Source organism: Oryza glaberrima, chromosome 10 (genome assembly GCF_000147395.1).
Source record: "Oryza glaberrima chromosome 10, OglaRS2, whole genome shotgun sequence".
Lineage (NCBI taxonomy): Eukaryota > Viridiplantae > Streptophyta > Magnoliopsida > Poales > Poaceae > Oryza > Oryza glaberrima.
The window spans coordinates 5,943,064-5,961,007 of record NC_068335.1 but is presented as its reverse complement, the minus strand read 5'-3'; the positions used below and the strand labels follow the sequence as shown (position 1 = coordinate 5,961,007).

The 17,944-nt window shown below is 43.5% G+C and overlaps 2 protein-coding genes across 2 annotated transcripts; one reads left to right on the top strand and one right to left on the bottom strand.

The window, feature by feature from the left end:
- Positions 1-2,956: 2,956 nt before the first annotated feature.
- On the bottom strand, positions 2,957-8,311 carry LOC127752759 (ribosomal RNA small subunit methyltransferase). Its single transcript, XM_052278169.1, has 2 exons — positions 7,880-8,311; positions 2,957-3,875 (listed from the first exon to the last, which is right to left on the bottom strand). Exons 1-2 carry the CDS (start codon positions 8,207-8,209, stop codon positions 3,120-3,122), a joined length of 1,086 nt encoding a protein of 361 aa, XP_052134129.1. The 5' UTR covers positions 8,210-8,311; the 3' UTR covers positions 2,957-3,119.
- A 6,908-nt stretch (positions 8,312-15,219) lies between these two features.
- LOC127785585 (uncharacterized) lies at positions 15,220-16,675 on the top strand. The gene has a single exon (XM_052312983.1). It carries the CDS (start codon positions 15,220-15,222, stop codon positions 16,561-16,563), a length of 1,344 nt encoding a protein of 447 aa, XP_052168943.1. The 3' UTR covers positions 16,564-16,675.
- Positions 16,676-17,944: the final 1,269 nt, after the last annotated feature.

Below are 17,944 nucleotides of genomic sequence, written 5' to 3'. Positions count from 1 at the left end.
TTCATCAGCAACCGCGAAACTGGCGCCCTCAACCTCAATGTCGAGTTCTACAACTTCTATCAAAGCGATTTATCCATTACTGACTATTGTCGTCGTCTCAAGTTGTTGATGAGAAAACACGGCGGCCTGGGAGTTCTGCTTAGTTCTAGTGCAGGTCCAAATCTTGCTCTTGGGTTCAGGGCGTGACAGTTGGTTTGATCCTGCAACCAACAAGAATAAACAATAAAATCACGTTAGAATATGATAACCGATCGGCTGGAGGGCCAATAACATATCGCAATGACCTAGCCGATGCAATCTGGTCGAATTGGTTGTGTATAGGATAAATAAAGTAAGCAAGCCTAAAACATGTTACATCGGTTGTAGATGCAATCAATCATGTAATCCATAATTCAATCTTGCTCTAAAATATAAACAAACAGTATAGGTCGAACCTAATCAAGACAGTATGGATTGCTCATAACTTAGATCAGATGAATTAAAGATTACATGTGTTTATATCATAACCAATGATACAATATTTAGGTTAAGAAAGCTAACATATCGGCTATTGCTCCGATACAACCTTATGCAAGAATATTGATCTAAGTAAATATACCATACAAGCACCGATCCCCAAATATGATGATTTGGCCAAGATTAAATACAACATTGATATATTTAAATAAGGTGATATACTTATATAAGGGGCGGATATAACATGAAAAGCAGGATTAAAGATATTAAACAAAGCAAAATAGTTATATCATGTAAGATCGGTTGAAACCCCAATTATATCACTATTGGCAATCAAGAAGCAGGTTAGTTTTAATAACTTTAAACACGACTTAGAGGATCAAACTCAATTAATGCAACACTCAGTATGGAAAGAAACATAAAGTCTAAACAATAAAACTTTTGACTGATTTTCAGGGTGGTGGATACCTTGGCTAATCTAAACTGACAAAATGATTTAGTCAATACCGGCAAAACCCTAGAAAAGGCCTAGCCGATAGGAGTAAATCGAGTCATCAAATTAAATTAACTAAGATATATGATAACTAGCAATGGCAAACGTTAGATTAAGACGTATAAAACAACATATTAAATCGCCGATGCAAACCTCTATGACAAGCCATACCTCTCGCCGGAAGATCGAAGCCAATGCCCCAACTCAAAGCAAGAACTCATCGAAAAAGTTGAAAACGAAATAGGTGGCGATACGCTGAGAGTTATTGAATTGTTGTGGTTTTTCTTACAAGATCCCATCATATATTTATGCCCATGGTACAAAACTTGTCTATATAGGATATGACTCAAATTTTACAAAATAAACACACCAGCCTATTGTGGACTCTAACATAGATTTCTAAAATATAAAAAGGAAAAATTGACTCTTATCTTAATTAATAAATACAATTGTCTTCTTCGGACTCTATATTGAATCCTTAATCCAACCTCGACATGAACTCAAAACCTGTCTGTATTGGCTAACCGAATCTGAATCCGACTCCGTATCGGCCGATACAGACTCCAGCCGATGCGCTGTGCCATTTTGGAAACCGCTTTATCCTCTTCAAATCCGCTTCGGATTTATATGCCTTACAATTTTTGTGCTTCCTATATATGAAAGAAAACTGATTCGCCCATGTGAGCAGGTGTGTGCAGCTTGGGACGACCTAACGGAAATGACACAGGGCATGCACGGCGCCACCCCGAAATAACAATGGATTTAATTTTTAGATTGTAATGGCATGTACAAAGCTAGAGTCTAATATGAGCTCTCTATATTAATTAATGTCACTAGAGACTATCCTCCTATAATAGTAGAGACAATAAGATTTTTAAAACATTAATACATTAAATATTTTTTTATTATACTTCTTTCCTTTTCTATACCCTCATGCAACAAACTTTCCGTTAATAAATGCTAAGAGTTGAATCTGAGCCGTTGTCATGCGTAGCAACGATGTTTCTCATTCCTTCCCTCTCTTTCTTCCACGTCACCAAATTTACTTGCATAACAACGAAACGTCACCAAATTTACTTGCATAACAACGAAGAGAGCCGTTATTAGACACCATTGTATATACCCTAATGTAGTCAGTAGGTGGTTGATGACAGTACAAGCGGTAGTAATCTGTATGCCTATTCCATCTTGGAACGGGGCAGTTTCTTGTACTCATAGGAATTGAGCTGATTCTTGCAAAGGTCACATTTTTTTTTCACGAGCTCGAACCAATAATTTCCTCCAAATTTTGTAGGAATTTAACTGACAAATGATATAAATTCTGCAGGTAAATTTCTTGAAAATTCCTTCATTCCAAACAGTTTCAGATTCCCATGTTCAAAATGGTACTTAAACTTCTATATATAAGTGAGATTTTTTTTAGATAAAAATAACACACACAAAATGTACAATGCTACAAGCAAGTCTAGTAAAGCACCGGAAGCGAGTCTAGTAGCTGGTGCGTGCGCTGCATCTCTTCGTCTCCGTTGTTCTCCTGTTCCATTCAACCTCGTCTGCAACAAACCTCTGCTACAAGGAAGAGAGGGTCCTCTAACTTATTTATTTCTAACTTTGAGTCACTAATATGTGAGCCCGCTGGGTAAAAGACTAAGTTTAAAGAGAAATAAGCTAAAGAGGTCTTTCTTCAAAAGAAATAAGTTAGAGGGACTACTTGCAGCTGGGACGCCTCCAATGCAAAAGGTTCTCAAGGAGAGCCAAACATCCAACTTGGAAGCAAGCAGTAGAAATGATAACAGTAGTTAAAAATACTAACCGCAAAGAATGGCAATTTCTTTGTTTGTGGATCAACAGAAATAAAATCGTGGAAAATCATACTACACAGTTTGCAGATTTGGGGTTTGCAATGTGTGGCCAAAGCAAACAATCATTCAGTTTTAACATCCACAACATTTCAAAATCAACCATGAAAAGCTAAACAAAACATTACAGAGATAGAGGTAGGCAACATTGAATTAAATTACTTTCCATACTAGAAATAAAAAATATATATAGTTAGAACAAAATTCTTCCGGTGAAAATTTTCCACTGCCACGCAGTGCCTTCACACCTTTCAAGACGTACAAAGAAAGAAAGAAACTACTCTTTTCTAGCTAGACCATTACGGGTTTCTTCAGGAAAAATGTATACCAGCTTTGTTGAAGAGCGACAGGAGGTACAAGAAGTCAACCTGGCTGAGCTTCGATGATCTCTTCTCTGCAAAATCTCCTTGCTGTAATATCCCCATAATCTTTTCTTTGAAACATGCACGGCTCTCTGCTACCATATCGGCATCATCCATTTCCATCTCATCATCATCATCATTCTCGTAGCCGCTTTCCATGTTCATGTCATCGACCATACTTGATAGCAATGCAACATCATCTGGTGACATCTTCTCCTCACCTTTTTCTGCATCTGAGGTGAGCTGTAGAGACTGCATTGTCTTGTAGTTCTTCTCTAACAATTCAAGGACACGCTTCTGCTTAAAGATGGCACCCAATGTCTTGTTCTTCCGGTTGAAACAAAGCCTCACAAGTCCATCCCACTCTTTGAAGCTGACAGGAGGTAGGGGCTTTCTGGGCTCGATACGAACAACCGATGAATCAACCTTGGGTGGAGGCCTGAAGTTGTTCCGTCCAACCTTCAGGAGATGTGACACACGTGACAAGAGCTGCACATTCACAGAGAGACGGCAGTAGAGACTATCTCCAGGCTGTGCTACAAGTCTCATGGCAAATTCACGTTGAAACATAATCACCGCACACCTAAAGATTGGGCGGTGTGACAGAAGCTTGAATGTGAGGGGAGATGAAATTTGATATGGGATGTTTGCCACACAGATATCAAAGTATGGAAGATCACATTTAAGGACATCTCCTTGGATAACCTACAGAATGATTGGCCAGGAAATGACATCTTGTTAGGAAATTATTTTTTGTATCAGTGAAATTGCAAAGAATAGGGGAAACAAAAATGTAGTGACAAATACAGTTAAATGGACTGGATACGCCCCACTCTTGTTTTCTTGCTACATTTGCCTTCCAAAACTGTTAAGCCTAACTGATTATAGTCATTGCTGCAATCAAATACTGTCATTAATGTATAGCCACCATAGCCTCAAGTGTCAACAAAGTCCGGTCTTCATATCACACCAACACTCCCTCATTTATGATACAAACTACTTACACTGGAAGATAAATACCGCAATGTACTAAGGCACATGCAAACTCCATTGCACTGGAAGAGAAAGAGCATTGTGCTCCATATATCATGTAAAATAAAATGACCCCACCGTAATACGGCATTCGGCAAATTCCATCCCACCCCTTCTGTGATTGTTCTTTGTCCATTCATGTTGGATGAAGTGCGTATACGCATATCACTGTTGAAAATTTTTATTTGTGGTGATGATAACATGATTTTTTTTATTGGAAAATAGCATCAGTCATTAAACAGTGGTATGTGATACAAAGGCTAACGTGCTGAGTTTCTGACAGGTCAAAGATGTCACCAGTATCAGGCTAAGAAACCCACGCCCATGGGCAGCGGGAAAGGGGTAAACCTCGCAGTACTGTAGCATCAGTTAAGAGTTAGGGACAAGATTTTACATTTAGTCTTACTCAGGGATTAAGTCATACAATCTATACAAGGATGCGAGTGTATCTATTTTTCATTAGGCTGAGTTTCTGACAGGTCAAAGATGTCATCAGTATCGGGCTAAGAAGCCAACGCCCATGGGCAACTAAATACCTGGTGGGAAAGGGGTGAACAGTGCCCTCGTATTACTGTAGCATCAGTTAGAGTCAGGGACAAAGATTACATTTAGTCTTACTTAGGGATCAAGTCGTACAATCTATAAAAGGATGGGAGTTTATCTATTTTCGTTAGGCAGTGAATCAGAATTAATTTAATCCCTCCCTAAATGTTCTTCACCCCCAACCTAAGTGCCTTCTTGGTCGCAAGCTGCCGTGGCCGCCCAACTATCCTCCGGCAATGTTTACCCATCATGGATTTGGACCATGACAGGAGATGCATCGACAGAAACATTGTGCATGTTAGCCTCACATTTGATTTCCAAGGTTCAAGCTTTATCATCTTACTATGGATAATTATTTATTAAAACATCCAAAACTAAACCATCCTAAAAAAGTAAGATCACTACTTTGATGATTATTACTAGCTAAATGATCATGACTTAAGTCTTAACTACAGATATCATGCGACATGCATATTTTGATATTGTCCAAAACAAAATGGTTGTTACTTTTCCATCAAACTTGTCGTTCATTTTTTTCAGTTACAAGGAGCATTTGATAGTGTTTGCAGACTCTACTAACAAAATCAGCTCATACACTTACATATATACATGGCAATATGGTCATCTTGAACCTTTTGGTATGAAATTGGAATTATTCTATAGTGAAATAAGAGAAGATCATGTGAAAGGGACCGTTTCTATATTGAAGAATAGAAGGGACATTCATAAAAATGCACTGTAGAACATGTGAGTTGGCAGATTCACAACCACCACCACCACTACTCTCTTTTAAAGGAGTAAATGTATCAATGTTTGCTGATTATTCTTAGGTATTTTGTTTAGTTCTATTACCTTTCCTCTTAACAAGAAATGGTATGTCTACACAGGGAATGTAGCCGGGAGGATGGCTGGGAGGCATCCGCTGCTAAGGATGGCATTTAGACTTTGTGGAGAAGAACATTGGGAGGGATTAGATTAATTCTTCTTCATTTCTTAATCTAAATGACAATACAGTACATCCTTATATAGACGGAGGGAAGGACCCAGTTTAATCCTATACAACTATCCAACAGACTAGAACTGATAACCGGCTGAGCTATGGTACTGTGTACGAGGTGAGGATAGCGTTCTCTCGACCGGTCCTGGGTTACCCTTGGGCTGACCTGTTGGCCCAATGCCATGACAGAATACAGATTGAAAAAGGGCACTACCATTGTTGGTCTGTCCAAACAATACCATTATATAAACAGTAAAAGAACCAAACACTTGCTTAGTTCTTTAAATGTATTGTACAAACACAACAACAGTACTGCCACTTTGCAGTGTTGGAGCGTAGACAGTTCCATCGTCTAGTTGTACAGTTCTACAGTAGATGCTTGACCAAGGTTTCTTTGTTTTCTATTCATGTTATTCCTTTACTCCTTTAAAAGAAAGTAGTGGTGGTGCTGATTGTGAATTTCCCATCCCACCGCCTAATGACTGACATTTTTATGATCCCCTTCCCCCAACCACACGAAAAAACAACACCCAAAAAAAAATATGAAAAGAAATCCCTTTTACACCCTCAAAACTAACCCTACTGCCAGCACATTCAGTTTATTCTTAACCAAATTCTTTGCCAATCTAGAGATCTTCAAGATTCCCACTGCAATCAATTCAACCAGATACACACCACAAGAGCCTACATTTTTTCTGTCAAAATTTCCTAGGCTATGGGAACTTTGGCCCCAAGTTGTACATGAGGGGGAGCTGCTAACAATGTCTATGGGTGCCTGCTTTTTGAGACCACTGTATACTCAGTCTTGGCACATTATATTTCCTAGAATCTTGAAAAGTATCCATATAAACAGAACTTCAATGAAGCATGCAAAATACAGGCAGCCCCACAACACATGGGACACACCTACTCTTCCAGCACTTACCAATTCAGATCATTGAAAAGGCATCCTCTCACACTGAAGCAAATACCATGCAGCATTTTAACAATCCAAATCATAAAACTCTAACCCGTTACCAAAAACAAGAACCAAATACTGTAAGGTACAATGCGTAAAGAAACTCAGCAGAGGAAACTTCACTAATAGATCTACACTCTAAGCACAAACATTACACCACTCTGAATTCCCCAGCATCCTCAGAAATTCAATCTTTTTCAATCTGAATAATACTAACGCGTGAATTGTGCATTGGGCCACGTACTTTTACCCATGTTGCAGCTTGGACTAGGGCTCAATCTTTTCAATTTGGACAGGTAACTAAACAAAAGTTTCGAATTGGACTAGTTTTTTTCTCCATCTCTCCTCTCCCTTTCTTCCATGTTGAGATGAAGATGCTTCTGTTCAACACCATGAAATCTCTCTAGGTTGCTTGAGTTCTATCCTGATCCTCATTTGTATTCAAGCTTGGTCAGCCCCTGTGTCGACCGGCCAGAGGTCGAGTTTGAGCACTGCTCTCACCCTGAGAAAGGATCTGGAAACTGGAAGGATGTAGAAACAAAAAAGCATTATTCTTATACAGGAAGAGTACTATCCTAGGAAGCAACGGTGCTCATCCATGACTCCAGCATTACGAATTGGATGGGAATAAGAGCAAGGTGACATATATACGACAGCTGTGGTTATGAGAAATGCTGCGACTCTAGCATGGATTTGCATCTAGAGAGCCTGCTAGCGAGGAGTAAATTGGACCTTGCTGACCACTCATGCCTTCGGCTCTATGTAGAAGGAATCACCGGTGACTGGTGCCTTTGGCTCTATGGAGAAGAAAGAACGAAGAGGGGCAGATCAACCGGAACAGATCGATGGACATGGTCCAAAGTGAAACCATTTGCATAGGACAAGCAGTCCAATGTGAAAATATTGTTTCCACCCTGGTCCAAGTTGCAACATTGGTAAAAGTAGGTAGCCCAATGTTGTAATTTACTCTAAATTACAGTGCAACCCACCACCGAATCCCCTGAATCCGCTGTCACCGAACCAGACTACAAGCAAATTCAAGATGCCTAAGCATCCGTATTATTATTAACAGGAAGTAGCACTAGTCCTTGCAAAGTTAACATAATCCAATAGTTCCATCAATCACACAAAACTGGAGAGAAAAAATAAAATGAAGAGAGGAGACCATGAGAATTTTACCTTGAGGCGTGAGGCGAGAGGGTCGCCCTGGAAGCGGCGGTTGAGCTCGAGAACCATGCGGGGGTCGAGCTCGACGGCGACGACGGCCTTGACGCCGGCCTGGAGGAGGCGCTTGGTGAGGTTACCCGTGCCGGGCCCGATCTCGAGGACGGTGTCGGTGGGCTTGAGGCCGGCCTTCTCGACGATGGAGTCCACCAGCGCCGGGTTCCGCAGGATGTGCTGCCCCTTGGACTTCTCGAACGGGATCCCTCCCTGCAGCCGCGCGCCCCCGCCGCCGCCGCCGCCTGCTCCTCCGCCGTGCCGCTTCTTCTGGATCTTCCCGCCCGCCATGGTGATGGGCTCGCGCGTCCCAACGCCGCCGCCGCCGCCGCCGCCGCCGGAGGAGGAATTGGGAGAGGGAGAAGTGGCGGCTAGGGTTTGGGGAAGAATGGAAGGGAGGGGTCTTAGGCTCTTAGCTTTCGCCTTCCTTCTGGGGGCTGGGGCTAACGAGATTACGCCACGTGTAGATGCACGGATCTTGAAGCAACTCTCGTGTCCGCCCAGGCCCAGCATTTAGCACTCAATTTTTTTTCTATTTATTAGACTTTTTTATTATTTTAATTTTATTAATTGAACATTAAAAAGTATTTTCGAAAATTGAACCCTTTTAACCTAAAAGGTTCCATTTTCGGAAATACTTTTTCAATTCTATTAAAAAAATTAAAAAATAAAAAAGTCTAAAAAAAATTCTCCGCACTACGCACTCCGGCCAGTTTCCCCGCGCCTTATTATTTTTACATAGTAATAGATTATTTATTTAATTATAGTGATAAATTAAATATTTTAAGAAATAAACTTACTAAATACTCTCTTCAAATTTTAATATATGACATTCTTGATTTATATAAGTTTAACCATATATCGGTTTCAAAATAATAATTTATTTTGTTAATTTAAGCATGACTTAATTTGCATCTTGACAGAGAGAATTGAATAATATTAAGAAACTTAGGAAACGTATATATATTCTTTAAAACGTGAAACAAATAAATTGTTTCGATAATCCGATCAATAAAGTGAAAATAACAGGGAGCGCAGTGGAGACGCTGAGAAAATGGACATTTAGCCACGTTCAAAACAGGGTTTCTGCCATTCTGAAAACGTGTTTCGCTAAAGGCAAAATTTGCTATAGGACACTCAAAAAACGTGTAATTAGCTGAGAGACACCGCAAAAAGAGACACGGCTGATGGACACTACAAAAAATTGTTTAATTGGCTATAGGACACCGAAGACAATATTTTATAATATCCGGGTGAGAAATTTTTCGAAATGGCAAGATTACCCCTGGCTCCATCTTCCTCCACCTGAAATCACACTAAAAAAATTAGCAGGGAGCAGCCGCCGGCGATGTTGTCCACGGCAAGGGAGCGGGTAGCGGCGACCGTGCACCAGGAGCAGCCGACGGCGCGGAGGCGGACGCGGTCGAGGAGGGAGCGCGAGGTGCACGACTGCGGCGGCGATGGTGGCGCGGAGCGCGAGCAGGATGTGGCCGTGCGTGAGGAGGCGGTTGAACGGTGGCCGGTACTAGGCTTGCTGCGGCCGCCGGTCGCTGGGTTTCACCAGTACACCTACACATCCATGATCCTGGGTCTCGCAATGCACGGCCGCGGCGAGGACGCCCTTTCTCTATTCGCCGGCATGCAACGAGCCGGCGTGACGCCGAACGAGGTGACCCTCCTCGGCGTCCTCACGGCGTGCTGTCACGCCGGACTCGTCGAGGAGGGGCTCCAGCAACTCGACACCATGAGGAGGAACGAAATCGACAAGGTCCCCGGCTGCAGCCTCATCGAGATCGACGGCGTCGTGCACGAATTCAAAGCAATCCCAGCAAATTCCATCCGATAAAAACACAACAAGATTCATCAAAGTAACAGGTTATCCGATTGATCGATTGATCACTGTAGATAACAAGATTCATAGAACCAAGGATGCAAGATTTCCACTGGAAATTTTCTACTTCTAGTTGTACATGAGATTTCAGAAGGCATTATTTGGCTTTATTGGTTATTGCTGCAAGAAGTTGATGCTCATTTGGGCTTGTGATTGGCAGCGGCCATGTCGACGGCCGGCCTCTCGACATCCTCCATGTCCTCCTCGCGGACGAACACAGCCTGGTCAAGCACTGACGGCGAGCCGCCGGCCGCCGCCGCCGCTCCGCAGTGGTCGTGGTTTTCGATGCCGGAGACAGTCGGCCTCGTCGGCGGGGACGAAGACGCCGGTCTCGTGGTCAGGCACCCACGTGTCCTCCAGGCCACCCTCCACCGTCTCGTCCTCCGGGAGCGCCTCCACGTTCTTGCGGTTCAGCGCCGCCTCCACCTGCGCTCCGGCGACGCTGCCGCCGCCGTGGACGCCCTTCTGCTCCTCCTCCGGCTGAGCCAGCGTTCAACAGCCTCCTCGCGCACGGCCACCTCCTGCTCGCGCTCCGCGCCGCCGTCGCCGCCGCCGTCACCGGCCTCGTGCGCAGCCGCCTCCTGCTCGCGCTCCACACCGCCGACCTCGCGTTCCCTCCCCAACTGCGTCCGCCTCCGCGCCGTTGGCCGCTCCTAGCGCGCGGTCGCCGCTACCCACTCCCTTGCCGTGGACAACATCGCCGGCGGCTGCTCCCTGCTAATTTTTTTTTGTGTGATTTCAGGTGGAGGAAGATGGAGCCAGGGGCAATCTTGTCATTTTGAAAAATTTCTCACCTCTTTTGACTCGGATATTATAAAATATTGTCTTTGGTGTCCTATAGCCAATTACACATTTTTTTGTAGTGTCCATCAGTCGTGTCTCGTTTTTGCGGTGTCTCTTAGCCAATTACACGTTTTTTGAGTGTCCTGTAGCAAATTTTGCCTTCGCTAAAATGCCAATATGAAGCGCGTGCTCACTACCACTTTGCCATTTTGGCCCTTTTGTGTATCTTCGAAATCATTTTCGCTCCTCCACCGGGTGATGAGACAAAATTGCCCTTCATGTCCTCCGTCGCCGTCGTTGAGGAAGAGGAGCTCGTCCTCGCTGGCCAATCTCCATGTCCACCACGAGCAGCTCACCGTCTTCCTCCTAGACAGCGAGGTGGCCGGCGAGTCCTCCGACATCATCCCCTCCCTCGACCTCGCCACCTCCACCGACTACCTCGCCGCGGTCGATGACGGTCTCCGACGAGGTCGCTTCGCCGCGGTCGACGACGGCGGCTAGGGTTTCGAGGCGGCCCCATGGCCTCGCCAACGACGGAGGCAAAGAGGGACGCGGTGGAGAGGCAGCAGCAGCTGCTGGCGGGCCTCGCCGGCGACGGAGGGTTCACCGGTGACGGAGGCGAAGGGGGACGTGGTGGAGAGGCAGCAGCAGCAGCTGGCGATCCTTCCAGTGACGGAGGCGGAGGGGGACATGGTGGAGAGGCAGCAGCAGCAACAGCTGGCGATCCTTGCCGGTGACGGAGGCGACGAGGCCTCCTCGACGACCACGCCTCCGCCTTGTCGGTGCCGTCCGACGGCGGCGGGCAGGGGCAGCCGCCGGTGGTTCCGTTGCTCCGCGCACCCAAATTCTCTTGTCGGTAGCGGCGGTGGGCTCATCCGGCGGCGCTGCTGGCCATCCCGCCCTTGTCGATGGCGACTTCGGAAGGGGAAGGATGGTGGATAGAAGGGCATTTTCATCTCATTACCCACTGAAGAAGCGAAAATGATTTCGAAAATACACAAAAGGGCCAAAATGGCAAAGTGGCGGTTAGCACGCGCTTCATATTGGCATTTTAGCGAAACGTGTTTTCGAGATGGCATTATAGCGAAACCCTGTTTTGAACGTGGCTAAATGTCCATTTTCTCGTAGATGCTTGCCTTCTCAGGGCTTGTTTGGTTGAAGGGACTAAATTTTAGTCCTTATCACATCGGATGTTTGACACTAATTAGAAGTATTAAACGTTGACTAATGACAAAACCCATTTTATAATCCTGGACTAATTCGCAAGACGAATCTATTGAGCCTAATTAATCCATGATTTTCCTATGTGATGCTATACTAAATATATACTCCCTCCATTTTTTAATAGATGACGCCGTTGACTTTTTCTCACATGTTTGACCATTCGTCTTATTCAAAAATTTTATGCAAATGTATATGATATAAATCACACTTAAAGTACTATGAGTGATAAAACAACTCATAACAAAATAAATTATAATTACGTAAATTTTTTGAATAAGACGAATGGTCAAACATGTGAGAAAAAGTCAACGGTGTCATCTATTAAAAAACGGAGGTAGTACTAATTATGGATTAATTAGGCTTAAAAATTGGTTTCGCGAATTAGCTCTCATTTATGCAATTAGTTTTATTATTAGTTTACGTTTAATACTTCTAATTAGTGTCCAAACATCTTATGTAACAAGAACTAAAATTTAGTCTCGGAATCCAAACACCACCTCAGCTTTCATGGCCTCACTTAGCCCTTCGGTGGAGGACGGTGAGTTTTCCGAATTCTCTCATCTGATATAGTGTCTAGTGACAACCGTGTTTCAATGGATTAAGTTATAGCTAAACTTTAAATTTTAAACATAATTTTAAATTAATCTATGCGCTTTTTCATCCTTTTCTATTAAGTTGCAAAAAGCAAAAATATAATAGCTTTATCTAAAATTATTTTTCCTCATTTATTTTTCTTTACAGCTTATCACGTGGAGGCGTGGAGCTAATCAATATGCTTGGGTCATCCTCAACATCTGGCGCGAGGGGCTTACCAATGAACTGAACCTATGTCATCCTATTGTTCGCTGATGGTTATCCAGAATACGAATCTTTTTTTTTTCGGGGGCAGAATACAAATCTTAAAATTTAATTTAGCAGTTTTCTTAATCGTAGATTATTTTGTGGTATTTACACTTTTTAATCAGTAAAGATAAGGGCATGCATATAAAAGGTTTACCTATATTTTTTATTAAGAAAAAAAATGTAAAAATTTAAAACCCTATAAATAAAACGAAGGCAACAGTACTGCTCTCACTCCCTTCGTCTCAACACCATAAACACTAGAGATTAAAAACCCTAGCATTTTCCAGTTTCACCAAAGATCATGAATTGAGAAAATTCTAGTTCTTTACCATAAGGCAAACCGATGTATAATGTACGAAGAAAAAAAGACTTGAAGTGATAGACACATATATATAAGAGGTTTCAAAAAACACCCAACATTTGCTTATGAGAAGACACTATTAGAGAAGTCATCTTTTACACCGATTGGAAATCCCTATGAATCCCGGTTATAACAACCATGGCATCTTTAAATACCGGTTTAAAGTATATACTAAGTCAAAAAATATGTGGAATATAGGATTCGACCTCAAGATCTCTCACCTCAGGCCTCATACGTGTTACCATCCCATCTACTACAGGAGAACATCCGACTTGAATAGAGATGTTTTCTTTTTTAACTAATCCTGGAGACGTCTTTAGTACCGATTGGTAATACCAACTGGAACTAAAAAATGTTTCTAGGGACTTGGACTTTTAGAACCGGTAATAAAGATGTATTTTTAGTACTGATTGGTAACACCAACAAGGACTAAAAATATTTTTAGTGACTTAGACTTTTAGAACTGGTACTAAAGCATCTTTAGTACCGGTCAAGATATTTGTGATTTTGGGTACCACGACGAAACATTTGCTTATGAGAAGACACTGGTAGAAAACTCATCTTTTATACCGGTTGGAAATCACCATTAATCCCAGTTATAATAACCATGATATCTATAGTACCGGTTGAAAGCATACCAAGTCAAAAAAATATGTGGAATGTGGGATTCAAACTCAAGATCTCTCACCTCATCCCTCACACGCATTATCAATTCCACCTTCTACATACGTCTGACTTGAATAGATATACTTTCTTTTTGAAATAGCCCTAGAGGTAACTTTAGTACCGGTTGGTAACACTAACCAGGACTAAAAATATTTTTAAGGACTTGGACTTTTAGAACCGGTACTAAAGATGTATTTTTAGGACTGGTTGGTAACACTAACCGGAACTAAAAAAAATAGCCCTGGAGACAATTTTAGTACCGGTTGGTAACACCAACCAGGACTAAAAATATTTTTAGGGACTTGGACTCTTAGAACCGGTACTAAAGATGTATTGTTAGGACTGGTTGGTAACACCAACCGGAACTAAAAATGTTTCTAGGGACTTGAACTTTTAGAACAGGTACTAAAAGCATATTTAGTACTAGTTCTTAATCTAGCTGAGATATTTGTAATTTTAGGTACCACGATAAAAGATCAGTTGTCCAGTAGCGAGCGACAGTCAGAATCTCTACTAATAGAAAGATAATGCACGCATTAGATCTTAACCGAGAATGCACATACTATGTCAAGAAATAAAATGATCACCAGAGAACCAGAATTAATAGTACTATAGAGTTATAGAAAACATAAGCTTGCCTTAAAGTTCCTTTGATTTAATTATCATATAAAACTTGTATAAGACTGTAGGAAATTATTTTAATCACATTAAACATGCAAAAATGAAAGCATGAAGTCTCTATTCCAAACAGTGTCTGGTCCACTTCCAACTGGATTTCACTAGAATGGAAGTGGACCATACACTATTTGAAACAAAGACTTCATGCAGGTATGCTCTCTAATCATGTACAAATTATCTACAAAATCATACACAACAAATCATCCACGATTTACAGGCCCATCCACAAAATCATCCACAAGTCTTTCACAAAATCATCCCCAAATCTAAAAAAATCTACAACAAAATTTAACAAATCAGTTAAAATAGAATTGAAGGGACTATGTGCTAATAAACTGCTTTGTTTTTTACGTCGGAGGAAAAAGGTTCACAATCAAACATAGCAGGATTTAGGGATTAAGAATCAGATGGATGGCGACGCATCGGCGCCCCGATGATCTGATGGTTGGTATTTATTGAGAACATATGGCATACTCCCTCCGTCCAAAAAAAAAGTCAAACCCTGAGTTTCCGTGTCCAACTTTGACTGTCCGTTTTATATGAAATTTTTTTATAATTCGTATTTTTATTGTTGTTAGATGATAAAACATGATTAATACTTTGTGCGTGACTTGTCTTTTTTATTTTTTTCATAATTTTTTTAATAAGACGGACGATCAAATGTTGGGCACGGAAACAGGTTTGCCTTTTTTTAAGAACGGTGGGAGTAGCCGTCAGACGAAACATCGTCGGAATCGGAGGTCTTTTCCGACTTCCGAGTTGCCAACGGGAGGCGCGCGTTCCGCGGCCATAAATAACGCGGCGCCAAAGCATCACCGCATCCATCCAATCGCGCACCAACCCATCGCAGCCAGGATGCCGCCGCGACGCCGAGGCGCACCACGCGGCGCGGCCGCCGCCCGTCTCGCGCCGTACCAGAAAGGCTGGCTGTCGCGACGGCGACGGCGACGGCGAGGCCGGACGAACAGACGCGCCAGGAACGACGACAGAGACGGCAACGGCACGTTCTCGGCCGTTCCGGACAGCGTGCTCGCCAACGTCTTCACCCGCTTCCCCGACGCCGCCGACCTGGTCCGCTGCGCCGCCACGTGCCGGCGGTGGAGCCGTGTCATAGCCGACGCGGCCGCCCTCCTCTGCCGTTCGCTGCCGGTTTTACCACGCTTGGCCCTCGGCTTCTTCTACCAGGAGGCGGCCGCCGGCAAGCGGAAGCGCTCCGCGGCGGCGGGGCAGACTTGCCGCTTTGTCCCGACGGCTGCCGGCGCTCGTCTCCTCGGCCCATCCTTGAGCCCGTTCGTGGACGGCGGCGAGCTCTTCGAGTACTCCCGCCCGGTCACGTCCCGCAACGGCCGCGTCGTCCTCGAGCTCCGGCGCGAGGGGCACGCCGACGGGCTCAAGCTCTGTGTCTGGAACCCCATGACGGGGGACGTCGCCACGCTCCCGCCTCTCCATGGCGACGACAAGCCGGGAGCGTACGCATGCGCCTTGCTCACCGCCGACGACCTCGACGACCCGCCGCCGTCGTCGCCAACCTTCTTCCGCGTCCTCGTCGTCTACAACCGGCGAACGTTCACCGCGCTCCGCTCCTACTGGTCGGACACCGGCCGCTGGAGCGCGGAGGCGAGGCGGTCAGGTCCCAAGCTGAGCAGCTACACGGTGCACCACCTCAGGCAGAGCGTCGTCCATGGCGGCGTGGCCTACTGGCCCCTGGCGCACACGGCGTTCGCCGTGCGCGCCGACACGCCGGAGCCCGAAGAGATGCCGATGCCGCCGGCCGTTCCAAAGGCGCCGCCGCACGACCATCTGCTCGGCATCAGCCCGGACGGCAAGCTGAGCTTCATCGTCACCTCAAGGTACTTCGACGGCTCGGCCGGAGTGTCGAGCTGCTACCACCTTGCTTTCGGCAGCAATGGCGATTGTACGCGCGAACAGGTGGCCATCTGTACGTGGCGCGTCAGGTTGCATGAGTTGAGAGTGCATCGCTCTGACGCCATGAACCTGAGGTGGTTTTGCGAGAGGAGTGGCTTGCTCTTCTTCACAATCGACGCCAAAGGGAGCAGCACTCCTGGTGCTTATGTGCTCAACGTTGCAACCAAGGAGCTTGAGAAGGTGGCTGATGACATCGACTGCAGTTCATGGAGGAACTTCGTTGGATATGAGATGGATCACGCATCTTACCTAGCTTCCGTAGCTTGCTATTGATCGACTTTGTTCGTATGCGGTCTGTGTAGGCATAGTTTAACTACGGGACCGACTGACCGTGACCGTGTATAACCATTGCTTTTTATGTTTTTTCTTGATAATAGAAAAGATGAACGTGCGTTAATTTGTACATATGTGTTGATAAATAATCACAACCCATTGTTTCGTTTAGGTGACAAAAAGGAAGGGGGTTGAGAGAGAGAGAGAGGGGGAGGGGCTAACATGTGGGTCCGAAATAAAAAAAATAACTAGGTGTGACCTTCACTAGGCTGTGTTCGGATTCAACGGATGGGAACTAATCCCTCCCGCACGGAAAACGGAGCAGTCCATTAGCGCGTGATTAATTGAGTATTAGTTATTTTTTTTCAAAAATGGATTAATTTGATTTTTTAAGCTACTTTCGTATAAAAACTTTTTGCAAAAAACGTACCATTTAGTAGCTTGAAAAGCGTGCGCACGTAAAACGAGGGAGAAGGGTTGGGAACATGGGGTTGCAAACTCAACATGGGTGTTGGGGTATGTGGCTTAAATGTGTAGTGCTTATGTGGCATCTAGGACTAGGGCTACTCTAATGAGCGAACCGCATTGTGAATGTTCTTAGCAATCCCCATGGTCTGCTTGGGGGCTTATGGGGCCTTTTACGGTTCCATTATGCTTTAAGCTTTGGGAGAGAGCTACAAATCGGACGTCTGATGTTAAAAAAAATTGGACGGTCAAATGTTTTAGTTGACCGTTGATCCAATATTAAGTTATAAATGGTGAAACAAAAAAATCAACCTCTGAAACATAGAGAAATTTTGTGAAACACAATAAGAACACACGGTGAAACTTATTGGTATCACGTATGAAACAGTAAGTTTTTATTGTTTGAAACATATGTTTTTATTTTATCAGAATATAATCATGTGATATATTGTTGTAAAGATTTAATTATAACAAATTCAATGGTGTGATCAAATCGTTCATCGGATGAGTAGTTTAGAAGAGAAGATATTTTTAAGATCACTAAATACATACATGCATGCATAGTGTGGGAAGAAAGCCACTAGAATTAGGAGAGAGTAGGGACATAAGCATCCCATATTTTTTCGGTCATTGGTGAAGCATTGAGTTATGCATGGTGAAACAAAAAATTCAGTTATTGAAATATTTTTTTTATGAAACATAATGAAAATATGCGTTGAAACATATTGCTACCGCATCTGAATCATTAAATTTTAACGGATTGAAACATATATTTTTCTTTCATCAGAATATATTAATGTGATATCTTATAGTAAAGATTTAATTATAACAAATATAATAGTTTGATCATATCATAGATTGGATAAGTAGTTCAAGAGAAAAAGTTATCTTGAAGATCATTATAGCATGTATAGAT